The sequence below is a fragment of the Oncorhynchus gorbuscha genome, linkage group LG08 (genome assembly GCF_021184085.1).
Source record: "Oncorhynchus gorbuscha isolate QuinsamMale2020 ecotype Even-year linkage group LG08, OgorEven_v1.0, whole genome shotgun sequence".
Lineage (NCBI taxonomy): Eukaryota > Metazoa > Chordata > Actinopteri > Salmoniformes > Salmonidae > Oncorhynchus > Oncorhynchus gorbuscha.
Window position 1 is genome coordinate 20,632,271 of NC_060180.1, and position 16,847 is coordinate 20,649,117.

Consider the following 16,847-nt stretch of genomic DNA (forward strand, 5'->3'; position numbering starts at 1 on the left):
CTGTGTAATTATTTAATCTCAGGCTTAGTGACGTTCTCTGGTCCAACAGTTGTTTGAGAAAATATTTCAGTCTCAACCAAGCCAATCGGCATAGGTGTGCTCCCATTTTCTCTCTTTCAGACATTCCAGGAAGGGTGATGGACTGAATCAAGATGTTTTATTTGTGTGCAGAAAGTAAAAGGCAGGTCTTCTGATCAAGGGGTTTTCAAACTTTTCAAACTTGCAACCAGGGACTCCCATCATATGTTAGTAAAAAAAATGAAGTCACGTCTTGTCATCAGGTGAATAATAATTGCAAAGAGAAGTAATTAACATTTTAAAATCAATAGATTTGTTAGACAGTTTCATTACTTTAACCTCTACATTTAATTGGAAAATGATGTGTAAACATAGCATATTAGCTAGAAAGGTATCTTGGCGTTTTTTTGCTGTTGTAAAGCTAATTTCCAGCAATTCTACACAGTTTGGCATGGAGCTCAGAGAGAATTTTGCAGTTTTAAAGCTAATTTATTGAAATTCTATAAATTTTGCCATGGCTAATGTTGTGTTCCTCTGCTCAAACACAAAATCAATGGTCATGTGTCCTGAATGCCCCTTTTTATGTTGAATTCTACCTGACTGTCTAGCTTTTATTTGAGTGTTACTTCTCAAAGATGGTATTATTTAACATATATATATTTATAGTTCAATATCTTTTCTGCATGCTTTCCATCTGGTCGTTTAAGTTGACACTGAAACAGTTTTTCCATCCACTTAGACGGCCAGTGGTAATTTAGACAGGCCTACTGTGATCGGTGTTACCCTGCTTTGATAACCAACAACAGAAAGTCATTCTTATTACATTGGTAATTTACTTCGCAGCATTTGAAGATTTTCTCATGGTCTGATATTGCAGTACCTTGACATGTATCCATCAATCTGGTCACTTCTCTCTGCACACTGTACAGTATGTAAACCATTGGAGGGGGTGGGGCATTTAAATGGGGTACACCATTTGGTTCCCCCACTCTCCCTTAGCTTATTGACTCTTTATCTAAAGTTATTTTCCAATGGCTTCCATGTTCCATGGTAACTAATGGAGCCAGAGTCCCCCATGCATCTACACCCACCTTTTCGCCATGAACAAGCGTATACACTAAACGGCACATAGGAAATGTGTCTGGATGTGTATGTTTGTGTTCCAATGAAACGTGTACACAATATTCTGCTTTTGTTGGACGGCCAAAGCAATATCACTCGTGGGGTTTAAAAGTCATTTCTCAGTAGGAGTATAGAGCATCTTTTCATGAACATTGGCCTCCCCTCTTTTCACTGTTGCCATTTTCTCATAACACGACGTCAGCGAAGCATGAGCCAAAAGAAATCGCTCGCGCCTTTAAAACTATGAGCCGTGTTTAACAAGGCAACAAACCTACAAGGGCTCCTTGTGAACGGGTCTGTGAACTGTCACCTTTGGATACACTGAGTGGATGGCGGGACCTCTGTCTGTCTTGGATCTCTCTGCTTAACATTGGCTCCCTCTGGCTTGCTGTCTACTGTTCTAGACATGCTGTCTTTTCACATGGACTCTCTCCCCAGGACCAGCCGAAATGAGCAGAGGAAGGGATTCGTGATGAACTGTTGATTTGTCTAAACGTGATATTTTTTGTGGAGCACTGGGAACCTGATAGGGCCGTTGTTAGCGTTTATTGGTTCCCTGTGGATGGCAGAGGTGCAGAGGTGCAGGGAGAGGCCAATCCCATTCTTTAAAAGAAGTCAACTAATCTCCCTCGCCTTTTGGACCAGCCACATATCCATATTTTTTGGGGGAAGCCGAGAAAGTTATATATATATATATATATGACAAGGTTATATATAACCATAGTGAAGAGGCATGAATTTTGCAGAATGATTTTTCCAGATTTCAATAAGAGGTGGACGTTTTTCTCTCATTGACAGAGGTGCAAAAGTTCAGTCCCTTTTTATTCTTCAACAGTTACAACCCCCTGAGTAAATCCTGTCCTCTGTTTGCATAATTGTAACTGAAAAAGTGTAAAAGTACATTTACAGAGAGCAAAATTTATTGACTGTTACTGCAAAGTATTAGTTTCCCCTCAAAAATCAGGGAATGTGAATGTTTCGTGTCTTGAGCATTATGCGATTTATGATAGCCCTTCGGTGTGTGTGGTAGGGCAAGTTCTGTTGATAATGAAATTGGACCCTTTTTCTGCCTAAAATAGCATCGTTAAATTATCACCTGGCTGTGGCACACACCCTGTTGTACTTTTGGCTATTGAAAGCAGTGCCCCCTACTGGTCCCTCCGACACCACTTCCAGCATCAACCTGTCCTGGATGATCTTTAATAAAAGTGCCGAACAACCATACCCAGCCCTGCTTTAAGATGCAACAGGATGAGAGCAAGGGTGTGCTTTTTCAGCATTAGCACTACCCACGGTCCATTCAATAGCACGGCTCCAGACTTTCCACAGCACAAAGCTGACTTTTTCGAATGCTGCAAATGTCCAATGAGACTGACCTCTGAATATTGGCTATATCTTACATAAGGCTAAAACAGACAGTGTCCTTACACTGCGGCCTATTCCATATCACCCTGTGGTTTCTCCTGTCTGGTCTAGTGTATTGGAAACTTTCTACTACCCTTACAGTACATTTCACATTTGTGCCGGCCACTTGTTTACAAGGGCAATTGGAGAAGCAGGGAATCCAGGAGATTGGCTCAGGAAGAGGGGGTTGGGAGGGTATTTTCAGCACCGGAATTCTGTGGGTTATTCCTGGATATATATCGCCGGACACGGATCATCTCAAGATGGTAACCCACCTGCCCACAGGCCTCTGATCCAGTGTACTCAACCGACACGAAAGGTCATGTGAATTTAGCCTCAAGCTAGGGATATGACAGCCTTTTTGAAGTTTTGAGTTATTGTGGATGGATATGAAAATGTCCCCCACCCCTAAAAAAAAAGTATGTGTTTTGGTTATTAGTTTTGTAGGAGGAGGTGACACTGAAACTCTCATTGTGCAGAGAGAACAAGCTTTGTGTCTGTTGTGGAGTTGAAGACAGACATAACTATCACTCAAACTAAAGCTCATTGTCACTGGTGGTCGGTGCTGTTTAAGATGAGGGAGGACATTTATTATTTAATTTGCATGGCCTTATTTCTAATCCATCATATTGGATGGCTGTCATTCACATTCCATTCACCCAGTTCAACTTAACAGCGATCGGTTTAGGCTACTACATGATACTCAAATTTTCCCTATACCCATCATGAGGTTGCTACACAACGTAGGTGCACACAGGTCGAGACAGACAGTGACACATTCAATTCCGCCTTGCACACTTTTGCCTGCATCTAGCTGATATAGGATGTAATCATTATTCCAACAGTTGCATACAAGTGTTTCTATTGGACAAATTCAGGTATGTTTATCCCTGTTTCCTTCCATTTGCTTCCATTTAAGAACCATTTTTCATCTGAATTGGCGGAATGATAGTAGTAGTTAGTTAATAGAATTAACACGTTAGTAAACCCACTACAATCATGCAGTAACGTTACAGTGTACAGTCAGTAAGGAGTGACAATAAATTAGTAAAACCAAAAGCTTACCGTGACTTGGAAGTGTTCCAGTGTTGTCTGATAGTCATAGCCAGCTAGCTAACATAGCATCCCTCTGTTTGAGAAGGGTGTTTGAGTAGGCTAAACTAGCTAGCTGCATTTGCTAGCTAAGTAAGTGAAACTGAAAGTGAACAAAAGGGACAATCTCTCTCTCTCTCTTGCTTCTCCTTCATTTTGGAAGAAATTAATTTGCTCAAAACTGTTCAACTATTGTCTTTCTCTCTTTTTGAATTGAACAACTCACCACATTTTATGTGCTACGGTGCTAGCTAGCTGTAGCTTATGCTTTCAGTACTAGATTCCTTCTGTGATTCGGTGGACAATTTCAGTTAATTCCTCAAAAGATCTGATAGGTTGGAGGATGTCCTCCGGAAGTTGTCTTAGTTACTGTGTAAGGGGGTGGGATCCATAAGCCTCCCAGGTTTTGTATTGAAGTCAATGTGCTCAGAGGAGAACGGAAGCTAGCTGTCCTCCGGCTGCACCATGGTGCTACCCTACAGAGTACTGTAGACCTTCATTGCAAAAAGTGTGTTTTAATCAATTATTTGGTGCCATTTGAATATATTTAGTATAGTTTTATCTAAAAAGGATAACTTTTTAAATGTTTTACTATTCTTATTTTTATGAAATTCACTGAGGAGGATGGTCCTCCCATTCCTCCTCCGAGGAGCCTCCACTGCCCAGTGTTGGGTAGATGCTTGCCCTCTGAACTATTTATTATAAGTGGTGAGGGACGGGGACACGCCCAAGAGATTGCATGTAGACATGCAACATTATACATCCATTTCCGACCGCAGCGAGCTACTTACATAAGCAGGACAACAGGTGTCAGTCGCAGTTTGACAGCATTTAGCTCGACTGAAGAGAAGCTTGGTGCTTGGCTTGCTCGATATCATTGCATCGAAACAACTTCCTCTTTTATGTGTGTGTCTGTCTGTGTTGCATGTGTCGCCTTTGGCCCGTAGCGTGTAAAGCTTTGGCCTTAGCACCCCTGCATTGTATTACTGGAGTTGTGTGGGCGCCATCACATGGGCTATATTTGCAGTGCCATGCCTTTGTACCAATGCTGTCTGTAGATGTCCCAGAGTGGCCTGCCGACCTGGCCAACAGGATGTGATGGTGAGCCCAGAATGCTGCTTGAATCAGAGTCCATATGCTTGCTTCCCCATGCTTACGTGCTGAGGGTTTAGGCTTTTGCGTCTGGGGCTGCTCACCCCCACAATCATTATCGGAGCACCCCAAAATGTTTGCTCTGCCCATCAGTAACTCCGCCTTTGCTGGATGGGCGTGCTTTGGCGAGCATCCCATCTCTCAGCGTTGTGCACGAGCTTGCAACGTAATGCTTAATTTCTGTCTTTTTTTATAATTGAATCATTCCTTTTTTTGGCTGCATATTGAAGACTAACCAGCACTTCCACACACAGTTCAGCACAGTTTCTCTAGTTTCTAGTTTCATAAGCTGCCAATATCCCTTTCCAGGACATTCAGAGCTGCATATACACAGTCAGTACAGATCTAGAATGACTGTGCAATATGTGAGGATGTTGGCTTGGTATGAGTAGGCCCAGCCTGGGTAAAGGGATATTGCTTTAGTGGGTGTGGAGTGTAACCGGTGACTAACTGCCGGTTGTTTCTCAACCAGGGCGTCCTGGGTCGAGGGGAAAGAGAGGTCGCAATGGTGATCCAGGTAGGTTTACAGTACTGTACCTGCCCTCCACTGTCCATTAGACACCTATAGGCCTGTAACACAAAACAGGTGAAGAAACATCATAAGCACACTATATCCAATGAAAACAGCAATCTCTTCTCACATGTTACGCTGACAATGAGCTTGTTTGCGAAGGCAATATAAGAAGTGTGTGTATGTGTTTTTTGAGGAATATATTGTGGCGAGGATATTGGTGAATGTTCCACCAGATTGAGTTTAGTGTTTTGATTCTGCATTGTGATGCAGTGAAAGCAAAACGTGTCAGCCAGGAACGCGATGACCGCCCATTCTGGTGTAACCAAACATCTCCTGTGGGTTTTACCCATTCAGGTTTGAAATTCCTTGCACCTGGGTTGACAATATAATAATAATAATATATGCCATTTAGCAGACGCTTTTATCCAAAGCGACTTACTATCATGTGTGCATACATTCTACGAATGGGTGGTCCCGGGGATAGTGTCCAAAATAGTCAGCAAAGTTGAGACCAGAATCCTCCTCAAATACGAGAAACAAAGCCTCACAAAACACAGGAAAGGAAAGGGTAATGCAGCCCCCAAAGAGAAAGTTTTGTCACCCCTGACCAGATCATCTGTTATTCCTGGATGTTATTGCTCATGTCAGACTGATCTCAGGCTTGTAGGAGAGGCCAGACAGTCTGCACTCCCTCTGTCCGTTTGGAGAGTCATTTGGGTAAGGGCGGCTACCTCTTTTAGGGCTGTTTGTCTTACGTCTGTGACAGCTACTTGCAGTATAATAAGTCAGGTTTAAAAGTGACCTTTAGACTCTGGCCTCCTTCATTACAGTGTGGCTCCATGTCGGGGTTCTCGGGATCCTGAGCCCCAGGATTCTGTCTCCTCCTCACTGAACAGAATACTTGTCGGGCTCCAGACCATTTAACAGACAAACCATCATGTGCCTACTTCCATTCCCATTTTTCACACTGTTTTTAATGCAAACTGTCTGGAAAACCCTCATTATCTATTTTTTTTCTTCCAGTTCAGGCATTTATTTTACTCATACAATCCTTAACCAGGACCAGACAAATATGCACTGAGAAGATAATGCTGGTGATTTGATGTGACGTTAAAGGGAAGGGATTTGTCATCAGTGATTTTCCTCACTGTTCTGTGATTGATGTGACGCCATCCTTTGTGACCCTGTCTTGATTTTGCAGTAATTGATTCTGTCTGGTGACTGAGGTCTTTCTGATTAGCCTTCTGAAAGGTCAGCGGGGGGGGGGGGGGGGGGGGGGGCGTGGTCACATTGTAAGAAATATACCTGCTCCTAGGCTCTGATTACATTGCCTCTGTAGCTGCCATGTTTTTCTGATGAGATTTTTCAAGGTTTATGTAACCGTTCAGACGGTGCTCATAGAGTACAACGTAGGAGTGAAATAAAATGTTAATTCAGGGAAGTATTTTCAAAGAACCAGTTTCCAGGATTTCGAGTAAGCATGGTGAGAAGAGTAACTCCATTGAAAGTGCTTTTTATTCCGGGAGAAAGGGTGTCTGTGGAGATGTCTCTCCGCAATGGAAAAAAGTCAATGCAATGTGTAGTGCATTAATCTTAACTGGGTGTGGAGGAAGCTCTTGAGGGGCGACGCCGGTTTGGCGTTGGGCTCAGGCTACAGGCGGTGTAGTGTCATTTGGCATCTTCCTGGCACCAGTTTCCTTCTCTCCATCCCTGTTCTCATCAATCCAGGAATTGGTAGGCAGACAATTTACAACACTGCCAGGGAGGGGAAATGTCTCAAGGCTAGGAATGACCATCTTATGGGAGGGCTGAGAGAGATTTTGGAATCGGGCTCCCCAAAATTAATATTTCGATTTATGCGCCAATTTTCTTGTTGTGACACGTGGAAAATATGACCTGCCTATGTGTGCACAGGTCCCGTATCCACCAAGACTCTCAGAGTAGGAGTGCTGATCTAGGATCAGCTTTGCATATTAGATCATAATGAATAAGATTGTACTACTTTGCTTCTACTCTGAGACGTTTTGTGGATACAGTACTCCCTTCTATGCCTTTTAAAGGTGGTTAGAGCTACACAAAGAGTTTGGAAGAACTTCTCACTGGTCTGATGAAGTCTTCTTTACCTTCACGGGGGCTGGACGATACATCCACCTTTTGTCGTTTGTGTTTTGTAGATGGACTTGGCGAAAACACTGTCTCATAATTAAATAGGCATGTTTGAGTCATGATATTTACTGTTCTATGAATCAGTCAATGGCAGGAAGGTTTTTAGGGTGAGGTATTGTACCGCTCCAGAACAAATCCAAATGCAGACAGCCACTGTAAACTGAACTTCAGAACACTTGAAAAACTTTCCAATTCACATTAACTCAATTTGATCAATGTTTTTCTACACTGTGGTACTAATTGAAACTTTCTCCCTCTCTTTTGCAGGACCTCCTGTAAGTAGACCCGATGCCTTGTGTGACCATGCAGAGAGTGGTAAAGTCACTGTGTTTTTGTGTTTGGGAGTGTTTGTACCATGGATAAGTCCTTGAACGTCCAGTGAAATCTCTGTTTGATAGCAACCCCCCCCCACACACACACACACACACACACACACATCTTCCATGGATGCACCCTTTTGGTGTTGCTGTGCGGTGTGTTTGCAGAGAGATTGTAAAGAGTGGTGACATGATGATTTTCAAAGCATATCGTTGAGCACATCAAGGCAACTATTTAAACATGGTCATTATAGTTGCTCCTCCTTGCATTGTTTGTGGGGTGGAAAAGCTTTGCGTTCGTAAGTGAATCAGTTTTCCTCATTCAAACATACATGTGACGTCTCTCTCCTTTTAGTGCATGATAATTACATTATCAGGACTGCTAAGCATTTCACTGGTTCGGCTCAGTAGAATATCAAGTGGACTTGACATTATGAATAGCATTGTGGATTTTTTATTAGGCCCTTTAACTAAAAGTCACTCCTTGGAAAGTATGAATCATAGGACCACTGAGGAGTCTTTAACGGTGCTTCTGAAGTCAGGAGCCCAGGGGTGTTTTCCACTCCCAAACTCCACCTCCATGCCTCCATTTGAAACACTCAAAGAAGCTTTCTGATGTCTGAGAACATGTCTCCCCGGTATCCTGCCAATACTCCGGGATCCTTAGCCATGTCAGCCTTAGCCTAGCATCTCAGAGCTTACCTTCTGGTTCTGTGGGGGGACAGTACGGAACACCTTGGGCACGGCTGCGACCTGGTGCTAAGAGAGGGTGAAGGTCGTGGCCTAGATTCGGGCCATGGCAGTGATTGATCAGTCAGCAGCAGCCAGGCAGGGATGGACATCCAGACCAGGGCCAGGTATAGCCAGAGACGGCCAGGCAGGCCAGGGAGGAGTGGGTTTGTGGGTTCCGGAAGAAGACACTCCCATCAGGTTGGCTGCGTTGCACATTTGATGAAAAGTTCATGCTTAGATATTACATAATGACAAAGTTGGTAGCATGAGGATATACAGATTCACATTTCACTGGGTAGGCATTGCTGTCACTTATACTTTTATTACGTGAACAAAGGAAGGAACCTTTCCAAATGATTTAGTGGAAGTTTGAGTTCTGGTTGGAATCGTTTTGGAAGTTAAGTGTCATTATGTGCTTTTGTGTTAAACCTTTCCACTTGAAATGCATTAGCTATTCATACGATTATATAAAGAAGCACTTACACTACATGACCAAAAGTATGTGGACACCTGCTTGTCGAACATCTCATTCCAAAATCATGGGCATTAATATGGAGTTGGTCCCCCCTTTTCTGCTATAACAGCTTCCACTCATCTGGAAAGGCTTTCCACTAGATGTTGGAACATTGCTGCATGAACTTGCTTCCATTCAGCCACAAGCATTTGTGAGGTCGGGCACTGATGCTGGGCGATTAGGCCTGGCTCGCAGTTGGAATTCCAATTCATCCCAAAGGTGTACAATGGGGTTGAGGTTAGGGCTCTATGCAGTCGAGTCAAGTTCTTCCACACCAATCTCAACAAACCATTTCTGTATGGGCCTCAATTGTGAACAGGGGCATTGTTATGCTGAAACAGGAACGGGCCTTCCCCAAACTGTTGCCACAAAGTTGGAAGCACAGAATTGTCTAGAATGCTGTAGTGTTCACTGGATCTAAGGGTGTTGACTGAACACATTCTGATTTACAGCAATGACCTGGGGAATAGTTACAGGGGAGAGGAGGGGGATGAATGAGCCAATTGGAAGCTGGAGATGATTCGGTGGACATGATGGTATGAGGGCCATACTGGGAATTTAGCCAGGACACCAGGGTTAACACCCCTACTCTTATGATAAGTGCCATGGGATCTTTTAGAGAACACAGAGAGTCTGGACACCCGTTTAACATCCCATCCGATGGATGGCACTGTACACAGTGGGGAAATGGGATATTTTTTTAGACCAGGGTCAAGAGTGCCTCCTGTCTGGCCCCCCAACCCCACTTCCAGCAGCATCTGGTCTCCCATCCAGTGACCAACCAGGACTAACCCTGCTTAGCTTCAGAGGAAATCAAGCATCAGGGTGCTATGCTGCTGGCCTAGTCCAAACCATGAAACACAGCCCCAGACCATTATTCCTCCTCTACCAAAATGCACAGTTGGCACTATGCATTCGGGCAGATAGCGTTCTCCGGGCGTCCGAAAAACCCCAGATTAATCCGTCGGACTGCCAGATGGTGAAGCGTGATTCATCACTCCAGAGAACGCGTTTTCATAGCTCCAGAGTCCAATGGCGGCGTGCTTTATACCACTCCAGCCGACACTTGCCATTGTGCATGGTGATCTTACGTTTGTGTGTGGCTGCTCGGCCACGGAAACCCATTTCATGATGCTCCCGACAAATAGTTATTGTGCTGACGTTGCTTCCAGAGGCAGTTTGTAACTTGGTAGAGAGTGTTGCAACTGAGAACAGAGGATTTTTACACACTACGTGCTTCAGCACTCTGAGGTCCCGTTCTGTGTGTTTGTGTGGCCTACCACTTCGCAGCTGAGCCATTGTTGCTCCTAGATGTTTCCACTTCACAATATCAGCACATACATTTGACCGCCACAGCTATAGTGGGGTAGAAATGTGATGAACTGACTTGTTGGAAAGGTGGCATCCTATGATGGCACCACATTGAAAGTAACTGAGCTAATCAGTAAGGCCATTCTACTGCCAATGTTTGTTTATGGATATTGCATGGCTGTGTGCTTGATTTTATACACTTGTCAGCTATGGGTGCTACGATTTAGCTACAAATGAGCCGAATCCACTAATTTGAAGGGGTGTCCACATACTTTTGTATAGATAGTGTCGCTATACACAAGATCCAGAATTGCGCAGGTCTCCCGGAACTTTCACATAAGGAATAGCACTGTGAATGTTTTATCAAGTTAAGTTTTATATCACTACTTAGATATAAAAAGGGTATTTTAAGAAATGTTTGATTAATTGCCTTAGCTTTTTTGAGTGAGGAGTTGAGGACAGACGATTTGTATAAATAATCTCTGCCTCTATTTAAATTGGGATGTTGTGCTAACACAATTACCCATGTGATTGCAACTGTACAACGACATGAAATTGGTGCTTTCCTGTTCCCCGAAACCGAGGGCTTTGGTCCTTTTAAAACATAATAGTCTATAATCTTTCATAGGTCACATCACAGGGGCTTGGCCTCCTGCACTCCCTGTGGCCGTGTGTATTTAAAACACTCTAAAACAATCAAGAGTTGATGGGAAACACCTTTAGACTTAAATGAAACTAAACAGCTTAAACACTCTCCATCAAGCTCCACCGTTCTCAAGCTCAGATTCAGGTTCAGCATTGCTCAACACACACAGTTGACCACTATAAAGTGTACATTTGTCTGAGAATAACATATTGTTAAAATTTAATTGCTAACAGGCCTGTTTTTTCAGACCCGTTTTTTTATCCTTTTCTGGCAGCCTTATGGTTAGATAACAATCAGCTTCAGATCGACAGTAAATCCTGCTGCTGCCAGTGTCTGAGGGAAGTAATGAAGTCCAAACCTCTCTCCCACACCTCAACCCTCACCACTAAGGTTACAGAAAGGCCCCAGGGGCCACGGAAGCCCCTAGCGGAGGCCCTCTCATTCGTCCACTAGCACCCGGCCCAAATGGGAGCCACATGTGCCAGGTTACTGCTTAATTCCAATGAGGGGTTTCTTCCGGAGGTAGGGCACCCCTGACCCCTGCAGACGGTCCCTAGAGGCCCTGTAGCAGGCAAGCAGACAGACACCCATGTGCAGTGTGTTCTCACTCAGTACTTGGCCCTGCACTTCACCTCAGCTCTGCCCCAGACCTCCAGGACCATGCAAGGTGCTCCACAGAAGCACCAATCATTAGGCTTTCTAACAGCAGCCACTTGATTCACTCCCCAGATCAATAAAATGTCGCTCAACTAAAGAAGATGAAATAACATTCTGAGAGGAGATGGGGAGTGTGGTAGCATATCTTCCCTTTAGGATTTTCGAATGGATTGTTGATGCAAGATGAATGACTTCCTGTCTGGAACTGTTGGCCAGTAGTGGCCCACACACTCAGTATAGGAAGCAGACACAATCATGACTCTTTTTTTTGCTTTTCAGGGAAGAATAGAGTCAAAATGTCAGTCTGTAAGCCCAAGAACTCCTCCATAGAGATAACATACTCCTCTGTGGACAAACAATGGCCAGTGGCTTTGGGAAATGTCAAGGGTTCCTGTTCCGTCCGACCAGTAATTAGTGCTGTGTCCTTTGCTGAAACAACACAGACATAAGGGCTCTTGATTTATGTTTCCGTAGCTCACTGAAAACAAAACACACAATATTGGAGGAAATGTTCCTTTGGCAATATTGAACACCGTATCGGACATCCTTATGTCTTTGTTGGTTGTTCAAGACGCTAAGCCTAAGGGGAACATTTGTTTTCCATTCAACTTCGCCACCAGATGAATAAAGAACTTGCATAGATGAATCCATGGCATGCCTTCTTACAAGACCTGTCTTTGCATGCTTTTACATGCTGATTGAAATGCATTGAATTTATGGTATGTTCTTCAATGTTAATGAGAATCTACAGTATATTATAGATAATGAATACCTTAAACTTCAACTGCTATGGTTTATGATTCATCCTCAACGTAAATAAGCATGTTATCAGCTCTTTAACCTGTTCAACTCTGACGCCCTCTGGTGGCATTTTTAAAATGATGCATAATATTGTATACTACCCTCATAAAGTACAATTTGGTTCAAAAAAAGTCCTACAAACACATGCTTAGTATTGTTGGAAAGAAATGTGGGATTCTGATAACGGTGTCCGACACAATGTGACTCATACTGAGCCTGAGATATAGCAGTCTCAATTGTTAAATGTTGGGGCATAAGAGATTTAAAAATCTAGGGTTGACATAAAAATATGTCCCCAATTACTGTTCGAAAAGGACGTAGCTTTGAACAAAACAACTGCTCAGAGTTAAACAGGTTCAAATCAATTAGGTCTATCAAATGAAATGAAATTATGTATTGTTTGATTTGTTTCTTCTTTTGTTGTGGAATGGTGTGTTTTCTTTTCTTTTATGGCTGCTTGTTATAACTGCCAAAATACAATGAGCACTGAGAAACACATTTCTTAAATGATCAAATACTCTGCAATGAGAAAGTTAAATAATGACATAATACTGTAGAAAACTATCCAAAAACAATTGTCTTTTTTGACCGTTTTATTCTGGCCTGGATCAGTGTGATGTGAACTTTTTCTGTAATAATGTCAAGTTCACTTTCTATTTTGTATCCATTTCTCTCACCCCTTTTCAGGGTCCACCCGGACGATCAGGCTTTCCGGTAACTGTCTTTTAACTGTCTGTCTTTCGTTCTGTCTGTGTGTTTTGAGATCTCTCTGATCGCTCTACTGAGAAGTTGTTTTTGTCCCAGGGTAATATCCCAATTCAATGAATGTTCATTGCAAACACACACATAGAGGACAATCAAACCAGGAGTTTGATGACTTCAAATGAATGAATCTGTACTGGGATTGACAACTTCTCAGCTAAGATACCTCGGAGATATCTGCTCAACAGAGGGACTGGGTGCATTATACACTCCTTTGTGTGAGTTTGAATACCTTTGTAGACATACAATGCATTCAATAAGATTTGCAGTTGTCTTTACTTTTACTACATTTAGATTGGACATATAATTTGCATTGAAAAGGTTATGCCCCTTTTCATGAACAGCCCATTAGAAACCCAATTGTATAAGAATGAGAGACTTCCACAGAGCATCACAGACATAAGTAGTGTAGTTTTGGTATCACCTCAGACCCTCTTTTGCCTAGCTCTTTGCTTACTGTGTCCCTGTCAGTTTCCTGGTTACCCAGCTCTAACATGACTAACTCCCAACCAGCCACATCCACATGGTCTCCATCATAGAATGGCAACAGGAGGCCATCTTAGATCTGACCTTTGACCCAGCTACCAGCTCAAACCTGTGAACCCTCCTCGGTCCTTTCGGGCTCACTGGTGAAACAGGCCCATAAAACAGTCTGAAGTTGAATAGACGGCTCACAGGGCGAGCTTTTCAAGGGAGATTAGCTGACAGGTTTTGTCAAAGTTCAGATGTGATCCCTTCCAGGTTTTTGTGATTGATGATGCTGTCAAAGAACTGGTAATTATATCAGAAGTGCTCTCTCCTCTTCTTGGGAAGGATGTGGTTTTGGAGAGGGAACTTGTCTGCATTCGAATCAGTAATTTCTCCCCTTTTTCCATAGAGTGTTGTATGTATAGAGATTTGAGCTTTGAACAAAAGCGCAAAACCACCTTGTGTGATGTATGAAGTCTAAGCGCTTTTTCCTTTTGTGATTAATCAAAGGACGTGAGCTCCGTACAGTCCCGTCACAATGACACTCCACCTTTTTTTTCTTTCCACTTCGAGCCTGATCTATTAGCACATTTCACAATATCGTCACGTAGTTATCACATTAAGATGCGCGTTTACTCTCATAACACTTTTGAAACCCTATACATCCTCCTTCAGTCACGCCTCATCTAAAGTAATGCAGGGGTCTGAGTTGTGTGCGTGTTGAAGCAGAAGCCGTGCTAGCGGTGGCGAGGGGAGCCGCTATGACTGCGGTCAGTCTGGAGAGTGAGAGTGTGCTGGTCCCTAGGCTATAGTCCAGCTGAGTCTCATTACTCCTGCTAAAGGAGAAGTCCACCCAAAAACTATCTTTTGGTATTTGTTTCATTAGTCCATTGTTGACATAGTCCCAAAATGTTTTGCTTGTTAGCAATCAAGTTTTCACGTTATATGACTTTCAAAATACAGAAATCATCCCCGTATGATGCATTTTGCATTATCTGCTGCTGCGTTTTGCGTCATATGATGCAGAATACATCATACGGGGATGCTTTCTGTATTTTGAAAGTTACAAACTTGTATCTTGAAAACTTGATTGCAAACAAGCAAAACATTTTGGGACTATGTCAACAATGGACTAATGAAACAAATACCAAAAGATAGTTTTTGGTGGACTTTTCCTTTAATACACCTGAGAGGCCTCCACACTGCACCACTGAGGCCCTGTGTAAATCCTCCTGTCCTGAATCCTGACTGTACTGTGTGGGTGGGTGTAGGGGGAGGTGTGTGTATGAGTGTGTTTGGAGGGGGGGTCAGCAGTGTGGTCAGAGACCACTGAATTTGAGACTGCCGCAGCCCCAGCAACTCTATCTCCCAAACTGGGAGTGACAGGCGCTGCAGAGGGAGCGAGAGATAGGGAACAGGGGGTGGTGTGTGGAGAGAAAGTGGTCGCTCCAACTCTTATCTTTTTTTTAGGGCAAAAGACTTCAACAATAGAAGGAACACACATTGAGTAATAGAGTGGGGAGCGTTCAGATTTCTGTCTGAGATTTCTCGGAATGCTGCCTAGCACAATAACAGACTTGGCCCTGTGCGCGATAGAGGTTAGAGAGCCGGCTGTTCATCGGATGCTCGGAAATCAACAGTTTGAGGGAAAGCACCGTTAAGTGACCATAGGAAATGGTTTGTCTCACTTTTGCTCGTTCTGCTCCTTATAAAGGCATTATACTGAATCTGGGGGAATTTTGAGCAGTTATGATATCGTACGGCCTTGTCTTGAATCAGGACCTTGGACAGGGCATATAGAGCACTGCCTTAAACCAGCATATCTCCAGAGACCTGATATCAATGCTCCCGTATGGAGATCATTGTTTTTAAATCACAGCGAGCTGTAGCTGTTTGTTTTTGTGTAATTAGGCAACTCTCTTTATTTCCTCAAAATAGCTATCACCTTTTTAAGGAGTGGAAGATAGTCAGCTTGATATTCAGATGCACTGAAACATATTCAGCTTGATATTGATGAACACCCATGTTAGGTTATTAATTAGGTCCATACTATATTGGGGGGGGGGAGGAGAGTGGAAGGTCAACCCAGGCCTCTCCACTCAACACCCCTCACAGATTCAGGTATCCAGCACATGTTGCGTTGCTGTGCGTTGTGATGACTTATGGGGCTGGCCCCAACCTGGAACTTGTTTCCGTAACACGTCATCGGAGTGAGTCGTCAAAAAGCTGTCATCGCCAGCCTACTCCAGGATGCCTGTCATGGGAGTGAGAGGGCGAGTTGCTCCTACTAAGAGGCTTTAGGAATGAACACCTTTTGCATAATAAATCATTTCAGCGCGTCCAGAGTTTACGGTCATTTAGAAGAGTGTGAACAAAGGTTATGCAATGGCAGATGGACAAGGGCATGACCTGGGGGAGGAAGGTCATTGTGGACTGTCACGTCCACTGGTGATGTTTACAGTGTTGCAAACAAAACAAATTGCTGTTAAACCCTATGTGTCCCAAATTGGACAAGATACAGTATTTATGACTTCCACCCAGATGTCTTGTAACCCTCTATGGGCGAAATAAGAAAACGGGGCAATATGTTCCAGCAATTTATTTAGTTATACATGAGGAACTAGAGAGTTCTATAGCTGGCACATAGGGAATGTCACTGTTAGTTGTGGCCACCTGGCAAATTGAATCTCTGACAAGTATCTGATGTGTAAGTATTAAGTGAAACTAATACAGTATATTAGGTAGTTATGACATAATGTTTACCTTTTTGATTTGTTTCAAATAATCCCTGATGAGGCTTGTTCTCTGACCACCACTAGTTCTCTGCTGCACTGACTTCTTTCAAGGCCTGGCATACTGTAGCTAGCCATGGGCCTTGAGGGAACCTACAGTTCTGGGCATGGCTGCATCAAAATTGCTCATCCTACCATAATGTTTAGGAATAGTTCCATAGTTCCAAAGCTACACAGTGGCTTGACTTTATCAGACTTACAGAGCCCGACCGTCTGCCATCAATTTAGACACAAATACATACTGTAATCTGTGTTCGCTGAAACAGCATAATATTACATTTTGATGGCATGACAGAATGAAAGCTCACTATAAGTTAAGCTGTTGGCTGTGATTGTAGTAGTGCTGGAGCATCTCATAATTTGTTTACCCCTTTCTTCT

At 43.3% G+C, this 16,847-nt stretch overlaps 1 protein-coding gene across 5 annotated transcripts in view; it reads left to right on the forward strand.

The window, feature by feature from the left end:
• The window catches only part of LOC124041312 (collagen alpha-1(XIII) chain-like), a 120,254-nt gene that overhangs the window by 52,307 nt on the left and 51,100 nt on the right, over positions 1-16,847 (forward strand). For 4 of the 5 annotated variants that reach the window (XM_046358768.1, XM_046358769.1, XM_046358767.1 and 1 more), the window contains exons 3-5: positions 5,261-5,305; positions 7,736-7,743; positions 13,134-13,160. In XM_046358768.1, the coding sequence (XP_046214724.1) occupies positions 5,261-5,305; positions 7,736-7,743; positions 13,134-13,160 (80 nt within the window). The remainder of the gene's footprint in view (positions 1-5,260; positions 5,306-7,735; positions 7,744-13,133; positions 13,161-16,847) is intronic. The other variant, XM_046358771.1, reaches the window with a different exon arrangement.